Source organism: Crassostrea angulata, chromosome 3 (genome assembly GCF_025612915.1).
Source record: "Crassostrea angulata isolate pt1a10 chromosome 3, ASM2561291v2, whole genome shotgun sequence".
In the NCBI taxonomy this organism is placed as follows: Eukaryota; Metazoa; Mollusca; class Bivalvia; order Ostreida; family Ostreidae; genus Magallana; species Magallana angulata.
The window spans coordinates 29,258,421-29,276,777 of record NC_069113.1 but is presented as its reverse complement, the minus strand read 5'-3'; the positions used below and the strand labels follow the sequence as shown (position 1 = coordinate 29,276,777).

At 33.5% G+C, this 18,357-nt stretch overlaps 1 protein-coding gene and 1 pseudogene across 3 annotated transcripts; one reads left to right on the top strand and one right to left on the bottom strand.

The window, feature by feature from the left end:
- Positions 1 to 23: 23 nt before the first annotated feature.
- Positions 24 to 3,076, bottom strand: LOC128175990 (uncharacterized). 3 transcript variants are annotated; one of them, XM_052841930.1, is made up of 4 exons: positions 2,897 to 3,076; positions 1,318 to 2,198; positions 654 to 731; positions 24 to 144 (listed from the first exon to the last, which is right to left on the bottom strand). In XM_052841930.1, exons 1-4 carry the CDS (start codon positions 2,920 to 2,922, stop codon positions 107 to 109), a joined length of 1,023 nt encoding a protein of 340 aa, XP_052697890.1. In that variant the 5' UTR covers positions 2,923 to 3,076; the 3' UTR covers positions 24 to 106. The 3 variants fall into 3 exon arrangements, with proteins under 3 accessions (XP_052697890.1, XP_052697891.1, XP_052697892.1); XM_052841931.1 differs by lacking the exon at positions 2,897 to 3,076 and adding an exon at positions 2,347 to 2,467; XM_052841932.1 differs by lacking the exon at positions 2,897 to 3,076 and adding an exon at positions 2,325 to 2,457.
- A 2,715-nt stretch (positions 3,077 to 5,791) lies between these two features.
- On the top strand, positions 5,792 to 14,714 carry LOC128177298 (3-hydroxyanthranilate 3,4-dioxygenase-like; annotated as a pseudogene).
- The last annotated feature ends 3,643 nt before the right edge of the window (positions 14,715 to 18,357 follow it).

Below are 18,357 nucleotides of genomic sequence, written 5' to 3'. Positions count from 1 at the left end.
GTGTTGTCATGCAAATTTGCAAATTATTAGATTGGTTGTCATTTATTGAAAAAAAGATAAGTTTATAAAAGTTTCATGAGGTCCAATTTTGGCACAAGAGATGACTTCAAATAAAAGAGGTTGTGGAAAGACTTGCCATGGGTTCTGAAAAGATAGTAACTTAGTATTAGAAGATACGGACACGTACATGTATTACGCATTCAAATCCTATATCGTATGGATTGGACCATTGCAAACGCCCAAAAGCACATTTAGAAAAACGATTTCGATTTGTTAGCGCGACGTCGCATTGTCATTAGTTGTGTTAGCGCGACGGCGTATGGAAAATGGTTATGGCGAGTTGTGTGAAGTTGCCTTTGCGCACCGGCGTGTTGTTTGACGGCGCGAAAATATGTGCAACAGCGTGCTGTGGGAAGTTTAAATAGCGCGTCTATGCGTTGTGCAAAGTTGCATGAGCGCAAAGGTGTGTTGCGCTGAGCTGTATCATCGCGACAGCGATAAATGTAAGCTTGTAAATATGTGATAGCGAAACGGTGTGTATCAGCGCTAGGGCGTAATTGATTTTTCCAACACGCTTTTGAGCTTTTGCAATTGTTTCCATCCAGACACCATAAAGAATCAGAAATACATGTATGCGTAAGTGGACAAAGTACCTGCTGCTGGTGTGAAGATCACCTCTTCTCGTATAAACTGACTTGTACTCGTCACTGTGTCATCATCAGCGTTTAAATCTGACAGAAAAATAACCACGTTTTGGTTAATGGTAATGTTTCAACTTCTTGGGTTTTCAATGTCAGACATTTAAAATATGCAAAAGTTTTTGGGGTTTTTTTTGACAGACTTTAATTTAAAAATTGTTTTTTAAAGGGGGTAAGAGGATCATAAAAGATGGTTTTCAATATTTATCGTTTGACCCTCTGCTCCAGCCATGTTATATGTATGTATATTGTCTGTTTAAAAAACTGTCATTTGAATTAATCATAAGTACTGTTTCGTTAAATACCAATTTTCGGGGATTTCTTTATTAAGTTGATCCACGAAATTAAGTGTTTATTGAAATGCAATTTCTATTGACATTTTGTATATTGATTGGCGATTGGCTACGAATTTACGCATCCTTGAAACTGTAATTCTCACTTTATTCACGCAAATTGATACCCTTGAATATTAATGAAACCCCAGTATTGCGTCCATCTTTTGGATTTTTTTTTTTAATTTTTAAAATTTAAAAATGATTTAAAAATCATTGTTATTTAAGCAAAATTTCAAATGAATAAACAGAGGTCTGGCAAACCAAACTTTAGTATGCCGTCTTACCTTCTTCTTTTATCGCTCGCAACAACACTTTAAACCAGTCTGTTCCCGAGTTACGGGCATCAATGCACACTATATCGTCCAGTACAATGGGCAGATTACAGTCCGATATAATGATAGGAATCGTTTTGAATTGTTTGAACCTCTTTTCAAAATATTTCTTCCATTCATTCGCGAGAAAGTTTTTTGATAAGACGAGGACAACTCGTAGAGATCTTTTGATGGCACTGTCGACTGACTCCTGCATGGACGCTCCTGGTTTAAAATCTCGAGCAGGAAAGCAACAGACGATGCTATTTACAGGGTTTTCTAGGCGTTTTACGATGTCGTTTACCCATTTTGTATCCGATGAGGTGTGGGCAAAAAAGACATGGTGTTTTTTACGCGCCGGAAGTGGGGGTACATTTCCAAGCATCTGCTCATGGAAGGCATTCCACCATGTTTCTTTTGCAGTCGTTGCATTTATGTATCTGTAATATTTCAGAAAAGGTGGAATGTCACAGGGTTCGATCAAAACGGGAATGAAAACTAGTTCCTCTAGCTTTCCTAATGAAATTATTTCCATTTCTAATTGGGACCACTCATTCTTTATATAGGCAGAAGATAAAACAGTTACGATTCTTAGACACTTTGTCAGTACGGATTTGATGTTGTTTGATAACGACTTTCCCGCGTCAAGATCCCGGGGGAACACACAGCATTTGAATCCACGACATTCCAGCTCCCTCGTCACAGCTTTTACCCAATTATAATCTGGATTTTCTCCGTGGAAACTAAAAAAGGCATGGTAGTCTTTACCTACCGGTAGAGGCGGGGCATCACTCGGGGTGTCGCATCGAGGCATCGCCATGGCTCTTTGACGCTCCAAACTCTCCATGGTTACCCTGAAACGAAAGCTAAACCTTTTACATGTCTGTGGGAATTTGAAATCAAAAGAAGAGACCAGTTTCCATTTTCTTATTGATGTCATTGTCCCCCTCCAACAAACTTGAACATGTCTGATCAAAAACCTGCTTAAGTAAGTATAAACACCAGCATGAAGAGTATCTCCGCATCTTTTAAATGTCGTCTGGTGCTATCGACGATAAAGACTGGAGTATTGTTACTCAACCCGAAAATACAGTAGCCTCAAACTGGCAATTTTAAAAAGATTTCTTAAAGTCAGCGTTGAATAGTTTTTGCACAACGGTAATGTCAAGTTCGATTATTAATCATATCAATGCATGCTTTTAAACTGGGATCAATATCTTTAAATGTAAAATGGCTAAATAATTCTGGGCTGTGGAGTCCTATTTAAAGATTCGGGTCTTATTGGCATAGCTGATTGAAATTTTAAGATCATATATGCAGACTTAAAAAGAAATGTACATTAAAATCCTGTTTAGTTTTTTAAAGAATGAAACCTACAGAGGATGCCAAAAGCATGGCTAACAATGTTGCGGCTCGGGAACAAGCCATATATTGAATACGCCTTCAATAACATTTTTGTCACGAACTTAAATGATGCATAAGGAATCGAAAGTAGTCAATTAATGTTCATGTCTGATCGAAAAATAACAAGATACCAAGACAGCAGACTTACTGATTGTGATTGGGATTAATATCCATTTTTCCGCACCACCATTCTTAGTCTCTGCGCAGCAAAACATAAACATACAACTGACTGTTCGGGGTATTGAATTGAATTTTAATTGGGTGATTATAGAATTTAATGACATTTCTAACGTGTATCCGAAGTCGCGGAATGGAGTTTTGTCATTTAAATACTTGTAATATGATTACCGCTCATAGAACAAAGCTGGCTGGACTAGATCTTCTAGTAAGACCTAGTGGAGTTGCCAAGTTTGAGTAACTGAGACACATGAACTTTAATTTATACTTGTCCCAGTTGAAATGCAATTGTCGCAATAATATGCAAAAATGAGCTATAGAAGTGCATGTACGGATATAGGAGATATTGGAATGCAAAGCAAACTATGTTATATTTGTATATCTTATATTTGAAAGAGGTTTTTAACTTAAACATCAATCTTTGGTGTTTCATGTAGGAAGGGAACTCTGCAGTGATAAATGCATACCTTCATATCCTGCAAGAATCCTCTAACAAGGCATTTCAATTTTAAACTAACTCCTTTTTAATGAGTTCATAAAAAGAAAGTAAAAGTAACTAAATTATTTTTTGTGTACATTAGTACTTAGGTTGCTGAAGGTTTGAAGGTTTCAATCGATCAAAAATTTGGTCAAAACTGGATCATATAGATTTCAGCCCTAGGTTACGATACAGATATGAATTACAATCGGTATTCTTAGGAAATAGAGGAGAAATTCCTCAGTGGATGTAAATATATTAGTGTGAAATTTATATAAAAAAGATATTAATTTACTCATTATAAGATAAATGTCTGAAATTTATCAATGTTATACGGTAAAAAAAACCAGTTGAATTTAACAAATCTCTCCCTTTCTCTCTCTTTCTCTCTCTCTCTCTCTCTTAAAAATTTAAAAAATACGCCAACAAACATTGCTCTTGTGCAGAGAATCTCATTTCAATCTGTACAGACCTTTATGTTTTATCACTGGACTGTCTGATAATTTGAATATCAGTTTATTGGATAAGAATCAAAGATCTCTATCGACAAAGCATCTAATCTATGTTGAGTAACAAAAGATATTACCAATACCGTTGTGGCAACAAACTGTTGATATTGGATGCATTTAGGTAGATATACTGCAATCGAGTCTAAAATGCGCGGGTACATGTATTTTAGGACAATTTAAACAATAAAATGCTTTCTTTGGTGATTCATTCGGGATATGAAGGTAGCGACATTGCAGAAAAAAAAAAAATTTCTGCAATGATCGATACCTTCATAACCCGCATGAATCACCAAAAAAGCATTTTATTTAACAATGAAATGCTATCTTTGGTGATTCATTCAGGATATGAAGGTAGCGACATTGCAGAAAAAATAACGTTATGTAAATTTTTCTGCAATGATTGCTACATTCATTATTTTCATGAATCATCAAAGAAAGCATCTTAATGTATAATTATATTAACATCTTTTTTTAAAAACTAAATGATAATTGATTATGAAAAGTTAGTAAAATTCACTTAATTACTGTTAATGTACATAAGTACGTTAGCAAAAAGAAACAGCCAAACCGTATCCTGTGAGACTTTGAGTCTGACATCATCCTGATTATTTCATGCAGTCCGCGATATTTGGTAGGTCGCTGTAGGTTTAGACCATATGGTTCCAATAAAAATAAAAATCTTACCTACCAAATTTTTTTTTTCAAGAATAACGAAATTTCTAATCCGGGGGGGGGGGGGGGGGGGGGGGGGGCTAGTATGCCTTTGACTCCAACTTCTCAATCTTTCAAACGTACATTACCGAACAATTATCTTTCCTGCGAAAAAAAAAAGTGCGGGGGGGGGGGGGGGGGCTGAACCCTCTATTCTGCTATGTGCCTAATGCAGGCACGTAGCATCGTTTTTGAAAGGGGGGGGGGGGGGCAAACTCATTCAAAAAACAAAAAATCTTGACAAGCAAAAAAAAAGAAGAAGAGAAAATAGGACTTTCCCAAAATCTTCAAATTCCTAATCCGTGGGGGGGGGGGGGGGGGGGTTGTTAGCCCGCGTAGTATATAACTTCAATTTCAGTCCTCATTTCCTTATCCTCATATTAATTTTTTACATGCTCCCAAAAAAGTGGGGGGCCAACTCCATGTTAATCCAATTTTTTATATGTAAATTTTAAAAAATTAAGTTGCTATGCCCCCCCCCCCCAGCCCCCCGGTTCCGACGCCTATGTTGAGTATCCAGAAAAAGGAGTTCCATCAAAATAACTCCAGCTTTAATGTGTAAAATTCTAGATCTTACTTCATCACCATAAAATTAACGATAAAGAAGAAAAAGTAGTGCCTGATTTATGATGAGGTTAATTTAATTTTATATCTAATATTTAAGTACCCCGTCCTTCTCTAAAATCTAAAAAAAAAAAAAGATTGGCTCACATCTCGTATTATCCGCATATTTTCTGAAGGTGATTAAGGTAAATTGTACGAAAACAGATTTCACTAGCGCTGCAGGCTGACATTTAAATGTACTAGGCCTAGTTGTTGTTTATTTCATTTGGTTTATCATTTTTTTTATAACAGTTCATTATTGTCTTTTTTCATTCAAAATGAAAAAAAATGAAAATATCAATAGAAATTCAAATGATCAGAAATTGTTTTCAATAGTTATAATATGTTAAGTAGGCCTACTTGATTTTTTTTTAACAAAACAATGTGGAAGCACTAGTCCGAAATATCTGATGTTTTTCTGGCTTTTTTAACGATTTTGATATTTACTTGCCTGGCAAGTAAATATCAAAATCGTTAAAAAAGCCAGGCAAGTAAATATCAAAATCGTTAAAAAAGCCAGAAAAACATCAGATATTTCGGACTATGGAAGCACGTGCTTCCGTGCTTCAATGGAAGGTAACCTACGCCACTGGGAGGAGCCAAGGATCCGCCACCGATGTTGACAACGCTCTATAAATAAAAAATAGGTTGAGGTCATTTAAATTTGAATAACATTGGGATTGTTGACAGTGTCGTTTTCTGTATTCCAGTATTTAGGTAAGCCGTGCATGTAACATCGTAAATATCTGTGTAACGTTACAGTACAGTTTGTCAAATTTTATGTAGCCTAAACGCTGGTACACGAAGAACAAATACGTATAGGACAAGTTGCTGTTGTTTTACTATAGTAAAGGTTTATAGGACCTTAGTCATTTTTTAAAATGAATGTGCTTTGTACAACTGTGTCCTACTTTCAGTCTGTGGGGGTCAATCCATAGAGAATTTCAAAAACATGGCAGATGTTAGCAAACCTGTGGTTTACAACAGAGAGAAATGGTTAGAGGAAAATCAGAAGTTCTTTTTGCCACCAGTCTGCAACAAGATGATGTAGGTATAATTTACATATATTTGACAATCATTTGTAGTATAAATACGGAAACCGGTATTTTATCAGCCTATAGCCTGTTTTTATTTGGCATTTCATTTGAGAAATTTTCTGGTTGTTGCCATTGTTACAGGATGAGAAATAATGAAATTGAAGGACCAGATTAGGATTCAAACCCAGGCCCCTGAATTTCTAGTCAGGTGCTCTATCAATATTGATCGCTATCTGGTGGCAGTATTTGAACCACTATCTGACCATTACATTTCCCATCCTTATTATAAATGGTCTTTGCTTTCAAAAATCACTATGATAATCCCTTTGCCATTAAGAATTAAATTGTTAGGGGATAGCCAGCACCAATTGTAACCAATGGTAACAGAATGGGAAACTTAATGATGGACCAGATTAGGATTAACAACCCCCCCCCCCCCCCCCATCTTGAATCTCAAGTCAGGTGCTATACCAATTAACTATCTTACACTGGTATTCAAACCGGTTTGACTAGTACTCTCATGTTCCCCTCCCCATTAATGATTTTCAAAGATCACCATCCTCTCGCTCTTTCCTCTGGCAGTTCCTGGGGTTGTCATTTCACCAATTAAAAGGGATGGGAGAAATAATGACGGACCAGACCAGATTTCGAGCCTGTGCCCCCTGCAACTATAATTTGGGGCTCTACCCACTGAGCAATCTGGCGCCAGTATTCAAACTGTTCTGACCATTGCACCACAAAATGTATGGCAGCAGCCAGATAAATATACCAGTATAATTATGCATATATAGAAAATTCTACAGATTAATATCTGGCAGCTGCCAGAAATTATGTGGCGGCCAACATATAAAATGTTTTTCTGACCTAGTGGCAACAGTCACCTTCTGTAAATAAACCATGATTTTGTAGTTTTTATATTTATGATAATATACCGGTACTGCTTTTTCTCAATTGATCAGTCTCGATCCTTTCATGAAAATAGATCACTCTGGTTAATAAAGACAGTAGATGTTTGGATTTTGATATTTTACGATTATATCCTTTTGATGAGGTTAATACATGTTTTTTTAAAACCTGATGAAAGTATATCTACTGAGAACGAAGTCTGAGTTTGATATACTCTCATCAAGTCTATAAAACCAGGTATTGACTGATATCAAAAGATCAAAAACTAATTATACCCCCGCAAACGAAGTTTAGGGGGGTATATTGGTTTCACCCTGTCCGTCTGTCCGTCTGTCCGTCTGTCTGTAGACGCAACTTTGTCCCCCCTATAGAATTTTTTATTACTGCATGGAACAGTTTGAAAATTTGTACATAAGTTGAACACCATCTGAAGATGTGCACCTGCAATTTTTTTTAAGATCAGACAAGAATTAATGATTTTATGACAGTTTTCATTTTCCTTATTCTATATATTGTACACTAATGTTGAAAAGTAAGGGAGGTAATCCTTACAGATTTTATTAATTAATTAATAGAAAACACTCTAAAATATATTTATATAAATACATCCAGATGGAGTTTTTTGTCTTTATGTCTTAATTAATTAAAAAAAAATTATTTTTTATAAGTATTCTATCAACTGACAATGCAAAGTTTTTGTTTGTCAATGATAAATTCTTAGGAGCTAATGAGAACATCAAAGACAAGTGTGGCTGAATTCATTTGTCCCAAGGGAGCCATTATCTGAGCCATGGTTCAGATGGAGCATGTGTTTAGGGAAAATTGATAATCTGTAAATTGGGTGATGGTTTTGGGGCTATTTTAAAACTGTTTCATGTAAACCAAAAGGTCTATCATTATAAGGAAATAAATAATATAATTATTAATAAAGAAGTTAAACTATTTTTAGAGGTTGTTTAAATTTATTTGTCAAGTAATTTGATGAAGTGACCCTATTGGGCATTAATTTAAATGAAATTCAAAATTACTGATATGATTGAAGTGTTTTGGCAATTTTAAAATTGTTTGTAATATTAAATTTTCTTTTTTACATATTTTTACATAGTATGGTAATTATGGTAATGTTTTGGGAGTTTATTAAATTTAACAAGCTCATCAAAGAAAATCATAGTCCTATGGGATCAATTTTCTGATATGGAGTTCAATTGTGCCATAGGAGAAAGTGAGGAAAATTTGAAACAACTAATTGCATCTGTCAAGACTCTTATTAGAAAGATATTGAAAGTTTTATCAACAGAAGAGCATTGCTTGGCTACCGGTATTTCTATTCACTGCAAAGGGAGGGGTTATTGTCATTTTGTTGGTTTTTCTTTAAATCAATTAAATTAAAAAAATATATCATCAAATACATACATTTGTAAATGTATTACTGTTATAGATATGTATTTACAGTGAAATTCTGACAATTTTGATTTTAATTTTTCTTTGTTAACTATTTTTTTTTTTTTTTACATTTCTAGAATTTTTTTTTTGTATGTGTTCCAAACCTTAATTATTATTCAATTCAATTATTTGTCCCATTTGAAATTAGCCTAGCGGGGGTATTAGTCCCATTAGGACAGTTCTAGTTCTCTTCAAGATTATAACAGTAAAATATTTGGTTCATAATGTATAGGTGTTGATTTCGCTATTGTGACGTCACAATGTTGCACATATTAAAACAAGTATTTTGTCATGAAAATCTATTGTTATTATAGTGAGGTTTATAAATTTTCTATTTTTAGTACATGTATAGTAAGGTTTATAACAGAAGCAGGATCATATAACAGCAATAGACAAATCATATGCTTGGGAAAGATGCGATATTATGATAATCTGAGTTATTGATCGTATTTTTTACATATTAGGCACAATGACGGACAAGTTAAGTCCTTTTTTGTTGGTGGTCCAAATCAAAGAAAAGATTACCACATTGAAGAGGGGGAAGAGGTATGTTGCTGACAAGACTTTTGAATTAACAAGAAAATAGAACTGATTTAAAGTTCTTTTCCAGTTCTTATAATTTTATCAAATGAATATAGTTGTACTGATAATTATTTTCACTATTTTACAGCTTTTCTACATGGTTGAAAGGAGACATTGTGCCTTAAAGTTGTAGAACAAGGAAAACATAGGGAGTGTTCCTATTAAACAAGGGGAGGTAACTAATGAGAGAGAGAGATAGAGAGAGCAGTTACTAAATGGTAAACAAAAACAGGTGTACATTTTGAGCTCACCTGAGCTGAAAGCTTTTTTGATCAAAATTTGTCTGTCGTTGTTTGGTGTTGGCGCTCTCATTGGCATTGTAAACTTTTCACAATTTTATCTTCTTTTCCAGAACCAGAAAGCATCATTGGATGAAAGGGGATTCAAGTTTGTTCAAATGAAATGCCCCCCCGCCCCCCCCCCATAATCTTCCAGCAGGAGGGGGAAACCCCCCCCCCCCTCCCGCACCTACCCCCCAGCGTCGCACCGCAACTCGGCCATCATCCTTTGGCTGCTTGGCTACTTATTTACGAACAGGGCTAGTAAGAAAAATAATTAGGCAGCCCCTGCAGGCAACCAGGATTTTAAGTTAGTGTCTACCCCTGCATGTAATATACCACATTGTCAACATATTTTTAATTATGACTCCATTAAGCTGATTTTATCATGCCTATTGTTGCTTGGTGAGCGATGTGGCCCATGGGCCTCTTGTTTATGGGTTATATGCTACTCAAGTGATTGTTAAGGCCTATTGGTCTCTTGTTTGAAACACAACTCTTCTTAAACTGCTGCATGAAATTTCATAAGAAAACTGCAGATCTATCGGGAAGTTCTTGTTCTGTTATTTTCCCTTAGAATTTTGTTGTTGTTTAAGACATACAATATGCTCATTGCTGGAAGTTTTTTGGAAGCTAGCAGCTATGTGTATTTGATGCGTACCCTGCCATATTTTATGTGTAGGATTGTCAAGTACCGATAATGGGAAAGCATGGGGAACATGAGCTTGTAATCCTCATGCATCCTTGATTTGGATAATTTATAATGTACTTATTAGTAATACATGTATATTTAAGATATAATAATACATTAAACTTTCCTGCTTTGAAACAGTTATTGATTATAGGGGCACTGTGTTAAAAAACAGCACTCCATACAAATTACCTTTAATCTATCAAAACAAATTTGATATAACTCAAAAGCAAATATATTGTGTGTATGTGGTTTTTTTTAGATATTTTTATTACCGGCTAGAATAGCTCATTCACCACAGAGACAAGCTGACACAGTAGGTCTGGTGATTGAACGAGAAAGAGCTGAAAATGAAATGGACGGACTGAGGTACGTACAGAATTGTCACATTAATGAAGGACTGGGCATCAAATACATGAAAAATACCACTACATGTAAACAGCATGTAAAAATCATTTAGATATTACACTGAAGAGAATGGGGAGAAGACCTTGAACTCTTTGTATGAGGAGTGGTTCCATTGTGAGGACCTTGGGACACAGCTCGGGCCAATCATTAAAAGGTTAGAAACCTTTACTAGTACTTCTCTATATCTGACTGTAAAGTTCACATGATGTTTCATAAAACCCTAGGTTACGTTGCATGTAATGACTGGTATTTTCAGATTTTTTGCTTCGGAACAGTGTAAAACTGGCAAACCTGTACCAGGTGAGACTCAGATAAATTTATATTGTGAACCTTTTATTAAAAACAGTGTTTTTGCGAGAACTTATCTCCAATGCTCCCCAGAGGCATTAACTGTTTGAAATACTGTAACATGCAAAGATTATATGAGCCAAATCTTCCATTCCTTTATTGTGTGAACAGATTTAAGCAAATCCAGTTTATATCATACCTGTAATCATACTGTATACTATATTTTACGTGTAGACTAGCGATTATTTAAGTCGAGGTCTTTGTCCATACACAGTTATTTGGAAATATTGTTTACTGGTACATGTATTAATGCTCTGATGTATTGTGTTAATTTCTGTGTACTAGGAACCATACCGGAGAACCCTCCCATTGTTCTAGATAGCAAGAAATCATTGCAAGACCCGTTCAACTTGCATACATTTATTGACAGCAAGCGTCAAGATCTGGAAGAAAAGGGGCGGGTCAACTTATTTGGAGACAACAGCCAGTTTCAGGTAAAGATCACAAACAATATGGAAATCCATTTGAAGGTGAAGTGGCCATACTCATTGGTCACAATTTAGTTTTTAAAAAATAGATTGTGTAAAAGACAAGTCTAGTTTGATTTACTGTCAACATTTATTTTCTTATAATAATCCTTGGTGACATGGATATTTTTTGTTTTGGCGATATAAACATGTTTTTCAAATTTGTTAATATTGGATTAATATTTTTGCGATATTACTTTCTCAATCATATTTAGTGGAAACTACATATTATATGCTCGGAAATCTCCATGCTTACAATAATGTAGTGAAATGCAAAATGTGAATTCCATTTCATATATACCAGTACTTGGTTAATGTAAAATCTGTTGAATTTTGAAATTACATGGGAGTACTGGTCTCATGATTTTATTTGACACAGGTTGATCTCTATGGTAAAGGAAGCAACTTAGGGCAGGTGGAAGGGGCAGAAACCTTCATATGGCAAATAGTGAGTAGTAATGAGCCTCATTATTGTACCTCTCAAACCTTTAACCAAATATTGCATGATTGGGATTCTAAATAAATGAAATTTTCAATAACATAGTTACTTTACGTGCACATTATATGTACCCATACATTGAAATCTTTGATACCGTACATATCCCATATGTGTACATGAATTGTCTGGTCTATGTAGGAAGGAACCTCAGCAGTAACTGTGGAGGGACAGGAGTACAAGTTGGGTCCAGCTGACATCATGCTGGTCAGAGCAGGGCAAAAGTAGGTCACACTGAACAGTTTATTTTGCATTATTTATTTTAATGATTTATAAAGTGAGTGTTGATATTGGAATTGACCATTGGCTGACAGTCCATGGCATGAACATCTGTCATGAAAGAATTACATATGTAATAGCCAAGGTCATTGATGATATACATGCACTTATAAAGTAACACTATCGGTAAATACTGAGTTTTTGTATTATACATGTACATATATACCTGTATTAATGATTATTTCCCAGATGCAAAAGTTATTTAACTGCTTTGCTGGGGAATGGACAACTCAATATTTAAGCAGCGTTGATTTTTTTTTTTTGAAAGATTTTTATGTACATGTCTAAATTTTATTGTTTTTAGGTATGAAGCAACAAGACCATCTGGTTCAATTGCCTTAATTTGTTATCAGGATGCAACACGAAAAGCCAAACTTTTCCCATCAAATTGATTCAAAAGAAATGGTTAGGAAATGAGGCAACACATCAAGGATATGAAGGGCCTATGTGTTATTGCAAATGAAAGTGCTACAAAGTACAAAGTGATGTATATGATTCTATTATTCAGGAAACATTAATAATATCAGCTTTATACATTTAAAAAATTGGGAAAGAGGTTCTGTGTCATATTTAGTCACAAACACAACATATTATGGTAGGTCCCTACTCAGGACTTTTGTGGTTAAATTAAGGGTTTTTGTTATTAATCAAGAAGAACAATACCTTATGTAATAAAAAAGCCCCAAAAATACACGTCTTAACTATCTACTTTTATCAATAGAGTCTCCAGAAGATGCATTCCCCCTTCTCCAATCACATGATTTCAACCAAATTCATTATTTAGCTCATTTTTAAAAAATATCAAAGCAAAACAAAGTTTCAAATGTTATAATTTATCATTAAATATGTAAGAAAGTAATAACAAGTGTGATTATCATCATTTGATTGATTAAAATGAAATTTTATAATGAAATGTTACAAAAATGCTATTTTCAGAATTTTTACATAATTTCACATTTTTTAATTTATCTTAAAAATCTTATGGTTAAACACCATTTTTTAAACTTTAAAATATTAGATTTATGTCTACTGCAACTGAAAAGCAAAAAAAATTATAGTACTCTACATGCTTCTTTTTTTTCTACGACCTTTAGAACACATATACCCCCTTATCAAATGCAGCTAAAAAAAAAAGTGTCACAAACACAATTTAAAAATATATCAGAAAACAGCATACCATTTCTTTGCTTTGATAAACACTAAAAGTCTTCTTTCAAAACTACTTGTATTGAGTACAAATTATTTTTTTTGATAAACAGTACCTTTCCTCTGCATATAAAAACACAAACGTACTAAAATCTCAGTACAAAAATTCACGATTTCAAACGTCTATTAGACTCATTGAAGATCAAAACCTTTATATACTGGTAGACAATATTTACACTTGACTGCTTCTATCAAATTCTGAATTATCAATTAAACATTAAAAAATTAGAACCAAAAACGGTAAATCTGAACAAATATCGTTTTCGATTTTAAAGCTTATTATATCTGCTAAATTGATGACGCGTCTGAGTAGGGATCTACCTTAAGATCAAAAGATTTTTTTAAACAGTGTGTGTGTTTTATAAGTTTGAAGTATAAATGTGTGTACTGCTGTTATTGTGCCATGGAGATTTTTTTATCATTTGAGAGTCTCATTTAATTGTTTATACCTTTTTTGTTTTTTATGTACCTTGTAGAGGGAGTTTATATATATCGAAGTGTGAGTGTAAAAGTTGAAACCACAATGGAACATTTCACTTTGTGAGAATTTTGAATCTACTTTTCAGTAAAAATGAAGCAGAAAAAATATATTTGTATGTTGATGTTTTTAGGGGTTTCTATCTTTTTGTTTATTTTGAAGTGGTTTGGGGGTGGGGGGGGGGGGGGTGAAGAAGGCAGTTATATGTACATCTGATTTTAAGATGTTCAGAATTTCATTTACTTGACAATTTCCAGTAGATTATTCGGCAATAGGGCTATACATCAATATGCTTTTTGTAGTTAATATTACATGTATTAGTTTTACAAAACTTAGTACAAATATAGTGGATGAATTTTTTTCTGTATTTTATTTTAAACTACACTCTACCAGTATTTTACATTTTCATTCAATGTAAATGTTTATACGTACCATTTGTCTCAAAATGTTACATGCATATACCTGGTATACATATACAGGTCTATTATTTGTTGTTTTGTTCCAAATGCTTTCTGTTCATATAATAGCATTTGTTATTTTTGTTTACAAGTTACATTTATTGAGTTATATACATGTACCGGTACTAGTATTACATCTGAGAATGGTGACAAAATAGAAATAATAAACTTACATTGCTTGTTTCATTTGCAATTAAAAAAGTAACATGTATATACTTCAATTGTTCTGATCATGGACTTTAACCTCAGAAATTAAATTTTTAAACTTTCACTCTCATATGTTCAAGCAATTCAGTGTTGACTTTGAAAGAAAAATTTAGTTTGGTAATAATACCAAAAAAAAAAAACTAAAGACAATTCAGGGGAAAAAATGTTGTGAATATACATAAATAAACTCATTTTAAAAAATAATACTTACTTCTTTAGTCATTTTGTGATTTACCAAATGTTGCGTTCATCATTAATTATCAATAGAAAATAACTTTAAAATTATTCTTCTGGAGAATTTGAATGCTGTAATTTAACCTTTTAGAAATAATAAGGGTATATAATTATAAGAAGCTGTATATTTGTTCCAACAATTACCACAAGAAGAAGGGTTGGGACAAAAAAAGGGTTTATTACAATGTTTAATCAATTTACATTGTAGTAATGCATGCTAAAAACGTTCTTGATATTATGGATCTGAGACATACATGTATAGAGGTATCCAGCTTGTGAAATCATTATGGTAACCTTAGCTAGTGCATACTACATTTAGTTCAAGTTTGTAGTAGGAGTCCAATTTTACAGAAAATCAGACTCATAATCTGTTGGTCTGGTGGTAAACAATGATACTTGGATTGTAAATGTAAAAGATAATGTGTTAGATTACATATTGATATGATCAAGAAATAATGAGGAAACTGAATGTTGAATTCTTGCAAATTTAATGCCATCTCTTATGAGTTTGCCAAAGAGATCCCTATATCATCATTTGATAGAAAATTTCTGTGTACATGCAATCTCATCTTTTAAAAAGCAATTATATTGACAAATTTAAAAGTTTTACTCTTTGAAGGCAGATAATATTATAATAGAATTCATATTTACTGGGACTATTTCATTACAAGTTTGTTCGGGTATGTGTAAATTTGGTTACAAGTTGACTGTAATTCTTAATTTCTATATTAGAAAATGCATGGAGGCTACAATTTCATTATTTGTTAAATTAACAAAGAAGTGAGAATTTTCAAGTGCTCTCTCTCTCTCTCTCTCTCTCTCTCTCTCTCTCTCTCTCTCCACACACATCCACAAGAGAAAGAGAGAGAGATGGTATTTAATTTAAGTAGGGGTGTCCCCTATGCGATAACTTACATTTGCTCAAGAGAACAATTTCTTTTTTAAAGAAAGTGATTTTTTTTTTTGCATTTCTTTATAATATTCAGGCTTTTTTATGTAAGAAATTCAATTGTGAAAGTGTGAGAGAGAAGTTAAAGGGAATTGGACACGATTTGAGATAAAAAAAAAATGTTTTATTTTTTACGTATAATATGGTTTAAAGGTGCATTTTAAATGATTGACCACAATATTGAATGTTAAAGACAAGTTACACCGTCAAGCCAGATACAGAGGTAAAAATTGATTGTTATGTAAACAAAGCTGAGTCTTATAGTTGTTTACAAAAAAAAATGTAATGTAGAGAATTACCATTTTTTAGACAAAATGACACATAAAAAACAATAAAACTAATTCAATATCTTCATAAATACTATTATCAACAAAAAAAATTACATTTGATTGAAACTAACACCAATACTATACATAAGAACAAAAAAAAAAAAAAAATTCAAGCTTTGTTTACAAAACAAAGAATTATGAACTCTGTATCTTGCTTATAACTTGATATTTGACTTTCAGATTATGACATAGCATTACAAACTTCTATATTTATCATTATAAACATTGAAAATGGAAAAAAATAAATTTTGAATTTTTTTAAAGTCAAATCGTGTCTAAGTCCCTTTAACACTTTAAAAATTTAAACAAATTATCTCTCTGTACATGAGTATATAAATGGTTTTTTATCCAGGCAGGGACGTATACCTCCCTGATCCAGGTGAACATTTAATCATTATGTTATCATTATAATATTATATATAAATAAACATTTTTTTTTTTATAAAGTCTTCGTCACAATTAGTCTCCAGACCCAAGCCGTAGACGTGGTTCTATTCTAAACCATGGGTAAAGTTCATTACAGGCCTGCCCAAAATATATTGAATTATCTTCCAAAAAATCAATGCATTTAGGGACATGGTCGATGCCTCTTTCTCAGAGGCGAAAAACAGCGAAGTTGAGCCTGATGTATAACATATATTTATTACATCTTATACATATTTTGAGCAATTTAAAGACTGTCAGATTGTTATCACCAAAATTGACAGTACTGTAGGAATTTTAAGGAGGTTTTTTTCTTCAGGGGGGGGGGGGGGGGGTGGTGGCACTGTTAAGTTCAGAAATACGTTTGGTTTGGGTTTTTTTTCAGTAGCTATAGAGTCATACTGTAAATATCGTGTTGGGTGTACATGTAAATACAGAATTCAAGACACATAATGTAAAATTGTTATCTACACGAACTCATTCAATTCAAACAGTACAATTCGTCAATACTATATTAGAATTGGACTGACCTAGCATTTATCCATCTATGAAGGCTATATCTTGTAATCTCTAAAGAAGAACAGGCTAATGTATTTGTGTAAGCATTCCAGTAGGCATGCTTATGAAAATTTCTTAAGATAACGTCCTAAGAGATATTTTAGGGTATGTCTTAGGACGTATCTTAGGACATTCTTAGGACATCTCTTAGGATGTAAAACGAAAACGTCTTAGAAATGTTTTAGGTTAAGATGTCTTAAGTTTCATCTTAATTTTTTTCATGTACAAAACAGACAAATTTGCCGCTGTCTTACGTGTACAATTTTAAATGATAATGGAGAAACGAGACCTTTATAAATAATATAAGCGGTCAATACAAATTGCCAAAAACTTGTTTTATTATAATCTAATACAGAATAAAAAAAACCAATCAATGATATGAACTAATTTTCAGCAATACTTCATCTTTTTCAGAACATCTCTCTCTCTCTCTCTCTCTCTCTCTCTCTCTCTCTCTCTAAATTTTTGATCCACTCTTTATTTGTAATAAACAGTACTCAGAAGGCCTAACATCAAGACACCCGTGCACCAATTCCATTGTGTATAAAGGCTGTCCAGTCTGTGATGTAGTTCATGCAGTATGGGCGGAACACGAAACATGATAGCATTTTAATAAATTTTTAATATGAATATAAAAAGAAATTTTATTATAATGATAATTAAGCGTCACATGTTAACAGACAAGTCAGTGTGAAAAACGTCCGTTTATAAGCATTTCTCTGATTCTGTTCAGCCGCGTAATACCATTCAAAGGAAAGGGGGGGGGGGGCTATAAATTAAAAGATTTATACAAAAACAAAACGTCCTCTTCTATCAAGAAAATCAAACTACTAATTAAATCATACCCGACCATAGACTTTTGAAACACAATACATGTTTAACATTTCCAGTGATTACTTATTCTGTTCTTAGAAGAAAAAATGGCAGACAATGCTTTATGAAATCCGTAGGCTTTTCAATTAGACACAAACGTGTTCACATGATCTGTCCTTGGAAGAAATGGAACAAAATAATATAAGTGAATGATCAACTTCATCTCCTCACTCAGTTATTAATTGTCATCGTGAAAGTTAATGTAAAAAAACCCCCCAAAACAGGTGACATAAGAATTGTATGGAATTCCATATACATGCACGACAGCCGACTGTCAGCTGCCAACTGTTTACTGCTTACTGCCAACTGTTTACTGCTTTCTGCCAACTGTTTACTGCTTACTGCCAACTGTTTACTGCTTACTGCCAACTGTTTACTGCTTACTGCCTACTGTTTACTGCTTACTGCCAACTGTTTACTGCTTACTGCCAACTGTTTACTGTTTACTGCCAACTGTTAACTGCCTACTGTTTACTGCTTA

Excerpts from the sequence above, each read along its gene's own strand:
- LOC128175990 (XM_052841930.1), bottom strand. The coding sequence starts at position 2,922 with ATGGATATTAATCCCAATCACAATCA. Across the intron at positions 732-1,317 it reads GCGAGCGATAAAAGAAGAAG|ATTTAAACGCTGATGATGAC; the intron begins GTAAGACGGCAT and ends TTTTTCTGTCAG. Across the intron at positions 145-653 it reads GATCTTCACACCAGCAGCAG|AACCCATGGCAAGTCTTTCC; the intron begins GTACTTTGTCCA and ends CTATCTTTTCAG.